Consider the following 15,487-nt stretch of genomic DNA (forward strand, 5'->3'; position numbering starts at 1 on the left):
AAACTCATATGTAAGGTTTTGCCTGATGTTAGCACCTGTAACATGTTATACCTGCTACACACGGTGTGATTTTAACAATCTTATCATTTCACGGCTATGAGCTGTGAATACTAGCTACATGAGTTTAATAAACTTTGGCCGCAACAGGAAGTCTGCTGTGTGCAGATTGCACGAGGAAAACACAAGCTGAATCGTTGGCCTACGACGACGTGAGTTGACGTGACGGCGCAAGAATAAAACACTGTATGCGTGCGACATCCATCGATGAAAGAGAAACTAGGGAAAGACGAATGGAGCGCTCACCCTTGTGGTATTTACGTGTTTAGAGATAAAAATCCCCCCAAAAACCTTTGTCTACATCCCACATACTTTGGACAAACACAAAAGTCACCGTTTTCTCACTTTATTGTTCGCGTGCTTAAACTCTTTAAACTTACACGCTCACGCATTTTTCCAGTTCCTTTACTCGGAGCATTTCTGGAGGATTCCGCTGGCTGTTTGGACTGCGACAAACGCCGCAGAGCAGAGAGAGAGAGAGAGATGGATGGTGCATTGTGACGAGGAAGATTGGTCTCCAGCCAGCGAAGCTCTTGTGCCTGCACTGGCGCAGCTGTCTCAGCACGAGTCGGGAGGACGTCGCCGTGGCGGGATTCGTTTTGTCAGAAACCATCGGCATAGTTTACGCCAAACATCTCCTGTGGTGATGGAGCCGATTGCATAGTCATCCCCTTCTTACACAATAAATTGGAGCACCCGAATAATGCAGAGCGGGTCAAGTTTGGACTTCCCATTGGACTAATTAACTAACAAAGAACATTTCAATCATTTTTAAAAGAACAATCTTACTTTCTACTTTCTTTTGCGCAGGTCTGCACCTTCTACACATTTTTTCAACTTGTCATTTGTGTATGTGTCTTCCTTTCAAAACACATGTAGCCTATGTAATGGCCACTGCCCTATTACAAGGTCACAGGGGAACAGGTCACTGGGAGGCCGGCCGGACAAGAACAGGTCATAGGGATCATTGAAGCAGTGGTTTGAAGTGGATCTGGTTCAAGTATCGGCTCGTTCTATCAGGGAATTGCAGGTGGACCCAAGCACAGACTCACAAGAGTTTCGTAAAATCAGGTTTATTGCGGGAAAAGTCCATGGAACACAAAGTACAACGAGAGGAGCGACACAATGACAAGACGAGAGAGGGGGAGCGGTTTAAATACACTGGGAAGGGGTGGACACAGGTGGAACACAATGATGGGTGCACACAGAGGGAGAAGCTCATTGGTTGATTGGAAACGGGAGGTGAGACACACAGGGGCAGACTCTGGAGGGTAAGTCCGTATATAAGGAGATAGGAGGGACTTTTCGGACGTACCCAGAGATCTGACACAAAAATAAGGCCCGATGGCCAAAAGCGGCCACGAGGCTCCCATCTGACCTGCCAAACCACTGAGGAAATTGAAAAAAATGTCACAAAAAACGTTGACATTTTCAACAATAAAACATGTATATGACTGAAAACATAGAAGTTATAGACATTTTCATCACGTGTACTAAATTTAAAGGGTATTGTGGCTCTATTTCACCGGTCCAGCTCACTCCAGATCAAATTGGGCTGCATGCGCCCCCTGAAGTCAAATGTGTTTGATAGGTGGATTTGAAAGATCGATGCAGCTATTACACATTACTACCATGCTAAAAAAAAAAAAAAAAAATCTGAATTGACACATAGTTCCACTGGTAAAAAGGGTCTGCAACAGCTTTCGAGCCACACGTCACTCTTAAGCTCACTTTTAGTGATCTAGTGGAATTTTTTTTCCACATTTGTGTGATTTCGTTTGTTGCATTTGTAATAATTCGAGGTGTTTTTTCACCTAGAATATACATCACATGTCACCAAGAAACCAAAAATAATGGAGACAGCACCTGATGGCTCAAATCTCTAACAAATGGGATAACAACAGCTAAAATGACCAAAACAATTAACATTTTTGAAACAATTATATGGGCTAAAATATATAAAAATGACAAATCTGGTGAAGCTGAAACGGCTAAGAGTTGTTAAAAAGCATTAAAAAATATTTCTTTTGATGGTTGCAGACCTCTGAACTGATAACTGACAAAGATTACAGGATGCAGACACTATAATCTATAGGTCTTTATTTATTTTGCAGATAACATATATTGCAATCATGCTTTTTCATATAACACCATCTAAAGACATTTATTATATTTTTTTACATATAATATTTTACATTAGGCCCATGAAACAGCTAGAAATATACAAAACAATATTCTCTGACTAGACATTTCTATGACATTATTATTAATATCTTTATTATCATCTTTAATATTACTCTACTCTGTTATCGTTGTCATCATTTACAGTTGAGAGATATGTGCTATAGTTTCTGAGATAGTATTATTGCAGAAAACAGCAAATAATATCACTTTTTTTTTTTTTTTTTTGTTCAACATTTAGACAAAACAAAAGAAAAACTCAGGTTGTACGGACATTCACAGATACATGTATTACACAGTCCAGTTTACAACATCATTCAAGAGAGAAAACTGCAGTATGGTAACTTTATACAAAATTCACAGAATCCTTTTTTTCTCATTGCACATTTTATTCACATATCTTTGAAAAAAAAAAAAAACACAACTTAGAGGAATAAAATGGGACTGATTCAACCTGATCCCTGTCGCATGTAGCTGCCACAGAAGCAAATTCTCTTGATCTTTCTTGGTGGTAATACAGTGATATCTGTGGTCTGTAACAAAAAGTTCTTATATTGCCCAGAAGGAGAAAAAAAAAAAAAAAACTAAGCTTGATATGTAGAGATAGGTTTTTATTCACCCTGTGGAAGTGGGTAGTTATTCATGGTGTTGGCCTATACAGCGTCTGGCTCTGTCCTGTCGCTTTAACAGTGCTTTTGCCACATGTTTTTTTTTTTTTTTTTTTTATCTCTGAGTTTCTCTCTCTGAGTCTAATATTGGAAATCCGCACTTGCTACCCAATAGAAATACACTATGACTTTGTACTGAAATGAGCCAAAGCCGCCTTAAGAGTTGATATGCATGGAAAGAAATAACGCAGGCTGAGCACAAGTAACATTTTGCATCATATCAAGTCATTACATTAGTTTATGTCTTCATGTTTTGTTGCTGTAGCAGTTGAATTTATGGGGAAAATTGCATGAGTTTGTGCTTTTTTTGTTTTCGTTTTAAATACGTCACTTTCGCTGTATTGTGGTAGCATCTGAGAGAATTTGGTCACGTCCACCTTTGTTTCCTGAGGAGAGGGTTACTAAATAGATATACAAGTAAACGATTCCAGGCATTAAAGTGGTAACTATCGTCGTTCAGTGTCCAACAAAGTACACCGGTCTCTGCAGCTTATTCACTCTCACAGTTTAAAATATACATCTGAGTTGGCTTATTGCAACACGCTTGCTTTTTACTGGTTGTCAGTCACAGGAAAAAAAAGAAATGTAAATAAAATCGTAATTTTTTCCCAAATAATTTCTCTCATGCAGAAATATAGTACGCACAGTGCAAATGTGGGATTCCTGTAATGGCTACACCTTTATTATGAGCGGCGGTAGTTTACAGATTCAAATTGTGCTTGCAGGATTTAATCTGTATATTTTCATCGGGTTGGATGTCCTCATTGATTTCTTTATTTCTTTATATTTTTTTTTTTTTAAACTAGAGCTCGATTTTGGTCCTTTTCAATCTCACACATAGAAAATGAGCTAAAAATGACTACAAAAAAGATTCAGACAACATACAAAGTTATTGTTCTTTAGAAAACAAAGAAACAATTATAACAGTCTCTTGCTATGTATCCTATATGCAGGTTATTTTTGCTGTTGTCACAGGTTTCAATCATGCCAAACGGAAGTTTTGACACTTCGGAAAATTCCAGACTGTGCTTTGTGCTTTTCGTACGGATCCCCAGACGTGGGCAGTAAACATTTGAGGCGGGGGGGTGGGGGGGGGGGGGGGGGGGGGGGGGCAGCTTTCTGCAAGGGAGTGATAGTCTGACGAGATTATAGTTCACACATACAAGCAGATTTGGCCTTACCTGTTGCACATTCCCATATTGCCTTTGCCTTAAAATTGGTCATTATTCAATTTACAAGCTTTTTCAAATTGCAATTTATCCACCAGCTTTCATCATAATGTATTCATTTCGTGTAAAAGCAAAAAAAATGCATTTTACCAATATTTTTCTTTGTACAGTAATCAGAGTTTAGTAGATTAATATCGTCAAAGCACAATACTATTGAATCAAAGTGGGCCTCCAAATTTAAATTATATATATTCAATATACAGTAATTTCCTAAGTCACATTTCCTTTTCTATAAAGACTAACTTTTTTTTTTTTTTTTGCATAATGAAATTCATAATATCACAACAACTTTGCTGGGTGATTTATTTTTCTTCATAAGTTTTTATAACTCTGTATTATACAAATAAACAAACAGAAACACCTCTAAAAAATAACTGTGTAATCAGGTTGGTTTCACGTGTCCCCAGGAGGTAGGTGAATAAAAGCAGACGTCGAAGTCTAGTGGTCGTTCCCAACCTTGATTACGTTTCTTCTGTAGCGGAGCGCCGGCGCGGCGTCGAGACGGAGCGACAGTTTAGATGTAGGCTTCCTCGTTGGCGGGGTTCTGACTCTGGTTCTCCGTCTGCTGGTCGGGGCCGTTTTCCTGAGCCTTCACCAGCGCCAGAGGCTTGATCATCATCCGCAGACGCTGCGGGAACAGAGGAACGACGGGAAACTTTGGGTTAGCGCGCCAGCTGGGAAGTTCGTGTCTCTTGAGCTGTGACGAAAACACACCAGCTCCACAGCTGGGAGCCTGATGGATACACGTCAGAGTGTAAACATGACTGGGTAGCATCAAATACACTTTCCCCGCAAAACTTCCTGAATTTATTTGAATCCATTCACTGGCTTGGTTTTTAATCTATAAGGGAATTCTTGGTTTGCTGCCTCCCTACCTTTTGCAGTTATATGACTCAAAAGCCCCAAAATAACTACAGTCTGCGGTCTGAAGACTTATTTTCATGCCCAATTCCAACTGTCCGTACGGAATTGGGCAAAAAAAGCCTTCATGTGTTCTGCTCCATACTTCACAGACCGAGTTTAGGGCCCTTTTACAGTGGTTGGAAACAAAAAAGTCACCAAGTTCTGGTTTTACCAAACTTATTTCAAACTATTTGATGTTTTTTTTTAAGTTTTTCTTTTACTTTTCATATGCTCTCAGTGTCTGTACTTTTATTGTGCTTCATGTATTTGTTTTTAAGAACATTTTAGTATTACTGACACAGTAAATGTATTTTATGTACCTCTCCCAGGACACACTCGCAAAAGAGATTATTAATCGCAATGTGTTTCTCTTAAATAAATAACGGCTAATGGAATGAAATGAAATCCTGCAAATGTTCCCGATTGTGGTTGGTGTTGGACACGAGCTCTGTTTTTTTTTGTTTTTTTATGGCGTGTTTGTGAAAGTGAGCCGGTTGCAGAGCACTAATCAGCCGGCTGATTGCTGCAATTAGACAATCAGCCATCAGCTGGTACTGCAGGATCTGACACCTGCACATCGCCTCTGATCGCCTCTGTTGCACCGCCTATAATTACGGCCCATTTATTCCGTCAGCTCGGGCTATAAAGCCGAATCTGTCAGCGGGGACTGTGTCAATGTAAGCTTATTATTCGGCGCATTGTGGACGACTGCGAATCAAAAAGCTGTTAATGTAAATAGTGGCCCCCCCGGAAAAAGGTGTGAGCAGTCACTGATTAGGATCATCGGGCCAATGAGGATGCGCCGTGGCTTTGTGCTGCATGTGAATACACCGAGAGCTCGTCAGGAAATGTAGAAGAACTAATTAAAATTTCTGTTTTCACTAATCCTTTTATCAACATTTTCCCACTAATGACAAATTATTTTGGTTTTACCCAGCATTTTTGTTTTGTTTTGTTTTGTTTTGTTTGTTTGCTTCTTGGAAAACCATCCACTCACAGTGAGGCGCAGAACTAAATGACAACCGGCTGAGCTCAGCACTTTCTCAAGTTTATTTTGGATCTAAAAGTACAAATTTAATTACAAACTGCCGTCTCAGGTATTTCAGCCCTTTGGAAAAAAAAAAAACCAAGCAGATGTAAATGAAGTTGATAAAGACATTAAGTGACTGTGTTTATGTGATTTGGACTATATTTGAGGTGACCTCAAATGTTCATCCAAGCTTACCGAGAAGATTAAAATTAATCTTCTTCTGAAGAGCCTCGGGGCTTCTGTTTTGCATTTATATCGTACCATCCTCATGCCTAAAAAAAAAATCCATTACGTTCATATTTTAGATTGATCTGCCATTTGGTAAGCAATAATAATTTGGCTTGAGTTAAAAAAACAAATGAACAAATACTTGCTCACTAAGTAATTCACTAAACATGCTCTGCCTTGCAGCAGACTGCAGATTAAAATTCAATCCAGTAGATGTGTGAAGCTTTGAGAGACAGCTACAGCCATGCATACGTTTTGAAAAAAAACATATGCATGATATTCGTTTACCAGTTAATGTGAGCATCCTGCCCAGTTTACTGGATAAAAGTTAAGTTTGAAAGTATTTCCGAACCCTGAATGAATACAGTAAAGATTATTCTTACCTCTTTGTATGTGCCTTTGAGTGTGAGGAACATGTAGCCCATGTAGCCGGGGATGAGGATCATGGAGGAGAGGGCCATGCACCAGCCGACCCCCTGACCCCAGGACGGGAACACGTAGTCGCCCAGGGTGAGGGGAACCATCTGGACTGCGCTGAACAGGAAGACTCCCTGGACACCAAAGAAATAAAGAAACCAGGTTTAATGGCCAAGTTAGAACACAAAAGGATGAATATTATCAGGAGACATGACGGTTCTGTTCATCTACATACAAATATACTAATACGCCCGTGTCTTTAATGTTGTTTTCAAGCATAGGGCAATTATTTGATGAGTGTGACTTAAGAAATGGTTTTTCACATCATGGGAGGATCACATAACCCCCCCCCCCCCCCCCCCCCCCCCCCCCCCCCCCCCCCCCCCCCCATTGATTCCCCATAAATTCAAGTACTTATTTTTTTCTTTAATATCACACTATACACATACGGCATTCTCGGGAGCTGATAGGGGTCAAGGGTCATGCTCAGTGGTGACACATCATCCGGATACTCACAATTGTAAGTTTTCTTGTAAGAACAATACGACATATAGGAAGTGAGGATTGGGAATCAAACCTACGACATTACGATGGAAGGATCACCTTTCTACCACTTTCAAATCAATAAGATTTAAGTGACGATAAGAAAAAGCTGAGATTTTATTTCCCGCTGTGCAACAACGAATAATAAGTGGTTCCTTCACCTAGAACCTCATAAACCTCTAGAAATGCCCTCATGTTGTATCTTGGGAGATTTTTGTTGCTTCAAACTCACAAGCCCGCCACAGAAAAGACTACTTACAGCCACGATGAGCGGGGTGAAAACAACCCAGCAGGCCTTCCACCACAGACAGGGCCTGTGTCCCACCATCTCCTCAATGTTGTCGTAGAATTTGTCGGCACCTGAAAGCAAGAAAAGATGAATTAGCCATGTGTGCGATTTTAGATTCAGTCATGAATTCTTGTTCTGCATCAAATCACGCGTGCACTGCGCTGATTTCAATCAAAGCTCGTTGCCTTCGCCTCCCGTTGTCGCCGAAACTCGACGTTGAACCTAAAACTTGGAAGAACCTCCCTCCCCCGAGACGTGGACGTTGCTCACCGTAGAACCACGAAATGGAAATGCACTCAAAGAAGACCAGGAAGAGCAGGGACATCCCGCTAGCGGAGTAGTAGTCAAAGAGCTTGAACACATAGAGTCCACCCTGCGGAGGAAAGGGAAGGAGACGAGAGAGGAGGACGTGATGAGACGGGTAGAAGGGCAAAGGACGGAACATTGACGAAGCAATTATTTTCACGCGCAGGACAGTGCAGGACAGGTCAGCTGGAAGGACTCGGGCGAGCGAGAGCACCAGCCACTGTGGCCGGTCCGACTTCGTCGTGTAGGTTTTTTTTTCTTCGGAGCAGACATGTACGAAAAGCTCGTGTCTAGTTGTTTTGCGCCGGCGAGGTCATCCGGGGAATGAGTTGCCGCTTGTGCTCAATGAAGTTGGATGTACTTTGTGGCGCTCCGAGCGGAGAGGAAAAGGCCGTCTTATTCTAACGGGGTCGAATCCGTGGCGTGAAAGGGAGAACACGGAGGCCCAGAGGAAAACGACTCTCATTCGCAAATTCCAAGATTCACTGGTTGCTCAAGTTACGCAAAAATAAAATGTGAAGAAGAAGGCGGAGTCGCGTTTTGGTTTTAAGGCTCCTTTGATGTTTCTCATGTGACGCAGTCTGAAGAGACTGTCTCCCACCGACCTGAACCAGGATTTGAATCCTTCCTCACAGTCTGTATTATCTTTTCCGATACTTCTGAGTCTGGTTCTGCAGGTTTTCTTCCTTCTTCCACTGTCCCCTCAGCTTGTCAAGTGGAATTGTCGTTTATTTTCTCTGTGAAAGTGCCTTGAAATACTGTGTTGTATTTGGCACTATAGGAATTGAATTGAATCAAATCGGATTGAATTTGTTTTCAGATTTTTTTTCGATGTGACTGTTTTTAGTGTCTTTTTTCCAGGTACAGTCCAAAGTCACACGTTTCAGTTCCAACTGTGTCTTCAAATTGCATTTAGATATAAACTTGCGTGTGTCCTTGTCTTCCTCTCGGCGCTTGTCTTGTGTTAGATCAACAGATTTTCCTTTCGTCAGGCGAGTTCAGCTAAGACACCTTACGACTTGGAACAGGAAGTCCAGAAATTAAAAGATAGCTAAGATAAGGTAAAGATAGCTGCTCTACCTGAGCATTATTATATAATTATCACCCATATTGTGTTTTTAAATATCCAAGAGTCGATATTTAGACAGTGTTCGGCATTGAACCGGTGGACAAACTCAAAACTAATCAGTTGGTGATCCTGTAATCTCTTTAAGCTCCACAACCAGGTTTGCTGAGTAAAATTTGATGCTAAATGACCTGAACTGGTTCAGCGGTCTCAGGATTTTGGCCCCGTGACCTTTACACGCTGTATTTCACACAAAGGCCACTTTAACAGGTTGATGACACTCTTACAGGTCCGTAGGTCAGCTACTGAGAGCAAGGCTGAGGGGGGGGGGGGAGCCTGAATCAAAATGGCAAAAACAACCACCTGAAGGTGCCTCATCGTTTTACCTGTGTGATGTTGGACAGGCCGATGATGTAAGAAACCAGGCAGACGCCTGCGATGAAGATCTCTCGGCGCTTTCGGAGGACGTGAGGGAATTCATCCACCAGGGCGGTGATGAAGCCTTCCACCGTGCACCGCTGTCACAGTAGAAAGCGTCGCCACGGCTTCAGGATGTGAGAGAAAGATGAGTTGCGATCCACTTTTGACGCGTTATCGAAGTTTACGATCAGAAAGAACGTAGCCTTGGGGAATTTTGTTGTTTTTACTCCTAGAAAAAAATGAGGCTGCAAACAAAAACGCACCTGCTATGTGAAAATATAATGATATTATGCAAAATTAAATAGGACGAGAAAGATATTTAAGCCATTTTAAAGGTTTAACACACAAAACCAACACCAATGAAATTATTAACCATCATCAGAATTAATTTTGCCTGTTTATATCAACCTACTGACCGCATGTTGAACACAAGCAGTTAATGCCATATAAACAAACTGCACAGCAAATGACAGAAGAGTCTCCACAGGTACAAACAGGCTCAGTTTCTTTGTTTTCGTCAGAATATTTATTGGATAGTCTTTACCTGGCTGTCGATTCCCAACATCAGCAACATGGAGAAAAAGAGAATAGCCCAGAGTGGAGAGATGGGCAGCTGGGTGACGGCCTCAGGATACGCCAGAAAAGCCAAGCCAGGTCCTGAAGAATGTCAATATTACAGCTGTTATTTTTTAATCGAGAAGAGGGCAATGGAGCACAATCGCTTAATTATCTCGAACAACAGTAAATGGGATTCTAAAACATCTTCTCAATCATTTTCTGCTTCGATGACAGAAACTGTAAAACTGAGGACAGTAGAGTCTAAATCCAAAGTGTCATTGGGAGAAAAAGTGCTTTCAATGTCAGACTTTGAGTATTTAGGACCGTTTTACAGAATGACATAGCAATTTACCCTTCGAATAAATCCCCATAATGTGAATTTACATATATTATCTGATTGAAATAATCCCATACTTAAGCTTTTTGTTTTTTTTTTGCAGTAGCTGTGGTTGAAGTGTTACTTGCTTGTGCCTTTTGTCACTATCGACTTTGAAAAATTGATTGCAATTACCTGACGCTGCCACATCAGCGATGGGTCTTTTTGTTATGTTGGCCATGAATCCCACGATGGAGAAGATGACAAAGCCGGCGAACATACTGGTGAAGGAGTTGATGCAGCAGACAATGATAGAATCTCTGTAGGGGAGAGACAAAGCACAAGGCAGCCATTGTCACGCTTATATCAATTCCTTATCAACCCGTCACACGCTGTCGCGAATTGTCGGGGGCGAGTGGGGGAAGGGAACGGGAAAAAGGTGGAAAGCCATTTTGCATCCTGCGGCAGCACAGAGGCTCGAAAACGTCCGTATCGATCTGCTCTTCCAAAATGGCAGCGAGCCCCGGTACTTTCCCCAACAGCGACGATCACAGAGTCACATAATTGTGCTGCTGTCCAGTTTTAACCCCACAAGGACGCGAAAGCTAATGCACACACCAAAAACGCACCGTAGAGCCGAGATAATGAAGCAGGCAATACGACCGTGTGCCCAGATAGACCGAAACAGACAATGCAGACACACTCGGATGAAACTAACTGCAAATATGATCTCAGTGAGAGTCTTCCTCACCAGTTCAGTGCATTTAAAATTATAATTGTTTTTTTAAATTTCACCTCAAGTAGCAGTTTCTTATGCGGAGAACCTGTGAAGCACCCACCTGTACACGTTGTTGTGGAAGGGATTGTAGCTGCCGAGAGCAATCAGAGAGCCTAATCCCAGCCCGTAGGAGAAGAAAATCTGAGTGGCAGCATCGAGCCACACCTGACAGACATTGGAAGAAAAAAAAACAAAAAACAAACCCAAAGACACATTCTTAAGCAGAAACACCAGAATACATGTTACTCTACTGCATACATGAGCTCTTTTGTTATCTAAGGCTGCACCGAGGACTGTATGATGAGAAATCTATCTAAAAGCTATTTCTGCTTGATCTTGTCCCATCTGACCGACGCCTCATCGTCCCACTGAACATTGTCTCAGGATCAATACGTCTCCACTTTGCACAATAGGTGGGAGCCAGAGCAAACGTGAAGTTTTGTGTCCATGAGCCAAATGACATCCGTTCTACTATTTGTTCTCAAGAGTAATGAACGCCGATTGTTACTGGCACTGTCTGTGGATGTTAATATCAATGCCGTGTGCTGACGGGGGTTTATTTGGAAAAGATTTAACAGGCACAAGTCTTAATGACTTGTTACAGCGTCCTCCTGGAGCATTTGGGATGCCGGGGCAGTGTGGAGGCTCTGCCGTGACACATCCGTTTCTAATGAACGGCCTGAGTGACGTCGAACTCACGTCCCCAACAGGAAGCCAAAGTAGAGCACGTACCTCGGACTGCTTGAGTTTCTCAAAGTCTGGTGTGATGTAGAAGAGGATTCCATCCATGGCGCCAGGTAGAGAGAGACCACGGCAAAACAGGATGAACAGCATGAAGTAGGGATACGTGGCCGAGAAGTACACCACCTAGTGGGGCACAAATTCACCGTTAAGCAATAAAAAAAATGATCTCGGCCACAAATAACTAACAAGTGACAAAGATTGCATTTGGACTATTTGTTCTAAAAGGCAATAAACGGATTTCAAAAGCTGATAAGGATCCTCGAGGCAATAACATTCTGTGTTAATGTGGCACCGTCCCCACAGCAGAGCCCTCGTCAGCCATTCCCCAGAGGCAATATGACCCCAGAATGACTTGGTTCAGTACACTGCCAGTGCACCATTTTCCTCCTTATCTGAACTAATTTTCCCCTGTCCTACCATCATCCTAATTATTAAGTCATTCACGATCGACTCAACCGAAATGGAAGCACACCAGCAGAGGTTTTGTCATCGAGGCTCTCTGCAGTGACGTGTTCTAAGTCTTCCACTTCTCTGCAGAGCAAACAGAGTTTTTGCCACTGGCACTAATATGAGAAGTAACGTATTACTGTTTTCAGTTGGTAGCTCAATGGGGAAAATAAGGTTTGGTGAAATTTAACATTTACTGCTCAAGTAGCTCTGGATGCTTTCAATTCAAATGTAGAGGACAATGTTGTGCGTGCAACTCCTTTATTTCAATCGGTGATATAAAATTATTGTATTTTGTGAAAGTGAAGTATAAAAAGTGTAACCCTGACCTACTTTTAATCCTTATCCTACATCACAGGCCTTTATGAGGGGAAAACAGCATTATATGTGAAGTTAAAAATTACTTCATGTTACCAGTTGTTCATGTGCTTCATGTTTGTCTCTGTCCTCGTCGTCTTCCACTACTTACTTTGCCTGTCCAGCTGACGCCCTTCCAGATACAGAAATAGACTAGCACCCATGCAATGGCGAGTGTGATGGCCAGTGGGACCCTGATCTCCCCGGGTTTCTCCAGACCATCGGTCATTTGGTGCATGTTACGTCTGCAAGGGAGCAAGGGAGCACAGTGGTCTCATTGCAAAGCCACAAGGTCATTCTGGATTTTTGTGCATGGAGCATGCATGACTGTGTGTTACACATGTCTGGATAATGACTAAGAGACGGTAAATGGCTTTATTTTCCTATCCCCTAAAGCATCATAGTCAAGTGAAGTCATGCTTGTATGCCGGCATGTCTACATGGTATGTGAGTCCAGCCATCAAGTTTTTTTCTTTTTCTTGTGGGATAATATTAGACCTTTTACCATGTGCACATACTCTTCTATGGTAGATAGCTACTGATACATTTGGCAGCCATGGGATCTTCACATGCAAAACCACCTTGCCACACAATAACTCCATGTTTGTGCACAATAGTGTGTGTGTGTGTGTGTGTGTGTGGGGGGGGGGGGGGGGTGGGGGTGGCATGGCAATATTCTCATGATCTGAAAAGATTCAAATGTCCTGCTTACTCCCAGAACTCCACCACTGCGCTGGTGTAGTTTCTGGAGTCAGCAATGCTGTAGTTGGTGAAGCAGCGGTCAGTGTTCCAGGGATTGCCACAAGTCTGCCATGGCAGGTCCTGGAAATTAAACGCACGCACACACGCAGGCACGCACACACACACACACACACACACACACACACACACACACACACACACACACACACACACACACACACACACACACACACACACACACACACACACACACACACACACACACACACACACACACACACAGCTCTTTTTACTTGGACCACTCTCCCACCGCTGGGTCCCATTATCTCTGGCTGTCGAGCAGCCAAGACCGTGATGCTCGTTCGGGACATTGAGATTTCATGCTTTTCTCAGAGGAGTGAATGCCTCATCGCCAAATGCATTTATCAATACCTTGTGTAAGGAGCTAATTGTGTGGGAAAGGAAGTAATAAATGTCATACTCTGTTAAGGGCTGTGTAGCCTTATTTAGGTAAAGCTGGCGTAAGAACCCTGTCACCTGACTAAATGGATTGCCAAGTAAAAATAACAAGAAGAAACAATAAATAGAAAAAAAAACAACAACTGCATCTTACAAATAATATCTGAAAGGAATCTAGAAGCGTAAATCGGCAGAAATATACATTTTCAGGGAAAGGCATTGGTTTTAAAAATCAGATACTCACTGCAGTGAAGGAGTTGTACAGATAGTAAATAGCCCAGGAAATAATAACAATGTAATAGATATTGAGCCAAAAGGACAGAACTGCAGCAGCCAGACCCACACCTGAAACAATCGGAGAATGCAGGTATAACATTAAATTCTTCTAGACCATTGAATAAGTAAAATAAATGAGGTATTACATAGGTTTGATTGTTTATGACACCTTGATACATAATCAGGGGAAGGTCCATATTTGCCAAAGATAAAGCAGGAAACAAATTTCACAGCTTTGAAATAACACAAAAGTATATATATTTTTTTACCTTTGAACATTGGGGCCAGCTTCCACACCCCAAGACCTCCAATGGAAGTATACTGACCCAGAGCCGTCTCCAGAAAGAACAAGGGCATACCAGCAAATATGAGGGTCAAAAAGTATGGAATCAAGAAGGCCCCTGAATGAGAGGTGAAAAGTAAAACGTGTGTGAATGACGATGAAACCATAATTTATTGATATTTATCATAATCCATTACGTTCTGGGGTAAAAGAAACATTTGATGTCAGATTGCAAGCCAGATTATGGCACCGGGCTTGTGCGCAATTACGCGCGGCTCTCGCGGGGGAATAGCCTTAACATATGCTTTTGAAATCAAAAACCTCCAGGAGCAAGCTGTCAGGTTTTGATGTCGACATCTTTGCACTCCGTCTGGTCTGTGGATACACTGAGAATAGCCAAAAATTCCTGTTTACCTCCGCCGTTTTTTCCACATAGGTAAGGAAATCGCCAGACATTTCCGAGTCCGATTGCGTATCCGACACATGAAAGAAGAAAGTCAAATCTTCCACCCCACGTTTCTCTCTCGGGTATGTCCTTTTTCGTCTTTTGCACTTTCACCACCAAGGTTTTGGGTTTGTCGTTTGGCGTGGTGGTGGGCGCGTCATTGACCGTCTCCGTTAAGACGTGCCCGTCCGAGGCTTTGGTCCCGTTGGTAGCCATGGTCACGGTGTGTGTCGGATAGTCCTCCTGGAGAGGAGGGGGGGTTCAGCACCGGTCCACACAGACAGTAGCGTATCCGTCCAGTACTCCCAATTCCCAGAGAACAGCGGAGGAAGGACGAAAGATCGGATCGTGTGAGCAATTAGGAGCAGGAGTAGAGACACATCAGCAGCAGCCCCGAGTTCCTGAAACCACAATTACACATTGAGTCAAATTTCAGATTTAAAAAAGAACAAAACTTGGAATGCCACTTAATCATTTCACATTATAGGTTTTGTGTGTGTGTGTGTGTGTGTGTGTGTGTGTGTGTGTGTGTGTGTGTGTGTGTGTGTGTGTGTGTGTGTGTGTGTGTGTGTGTGTGTATGTGTGTGTGTGTGTCTGCATTTCAGCCATAATTAACATTGCAACACATTCTAATAGGAAAATTACTGTCTCTCCAATAAAAAAAGATCATTAGTGGAGTTCCCGTAAAAAATAATGAAAAAAAATTATTGATTTGGTTATAAATCAATTTGGCTTGTAAGAATTTAATAAAAAGAAAATGATAGAAGCCATGTTATTTTCAAAGA

At 42.2% G+C, this 15,487-nt stretch overlaps 1 protein-coding gene across 1 annotated transcript; it reads right to left on the bottom strand.

The window, feature by feature from the left end:
* Nucleotides 1-4,649: 4,649 nt before the first annotated feature.
* slc6a1b (solute carrier family 6 member 1b) lies at nucleotides 4,650-14,918 on the bottom strand (the record flags this gene model as incomplete). The annotated part of the gene is made up of 14 exons (XM_080494387.1): nucleotides 4,650-4,763; nucleotides 6,680-6,847; nucleotides 7,516-7,616; nucleotides 7,816-7,918; nucleotides 9,304-9,435; nucleotides 9,882-9,994; nucleotides 10,407-10,531; nucleotides 11,051-11,154; nucleotides 11,722-11,856; nucleotides 12,650-12,782; nucleotides 13,250-13,359; nucleotides 13,943-14,043; nucleotides 14,244-14,375; nucleotides 14,672-14,918. 14 exons carry the CDS (start codon nucleotides 14,916-14,918, stop codon nucleotides 4,650-4,652), a joined length of 1,818 nt encoding a protein of 605 aa, XP_080350513.1.
* Nucleotides 14,919-15,487: the final 569 nt, after the last annotated feature.

The sequence above is a fragment of the Blennius ocellaris genome (assembly GCF_963422515.1).
Source record: "Blennius ocellaris genome assembly, chromosome: 4".
NCBI classification, from domain to species: Eukaryota; Metazoa; Chordata; class Actinopteri; order Blenniiformes; family Blenniidae; genus Blennius; species Blennius ocellaris.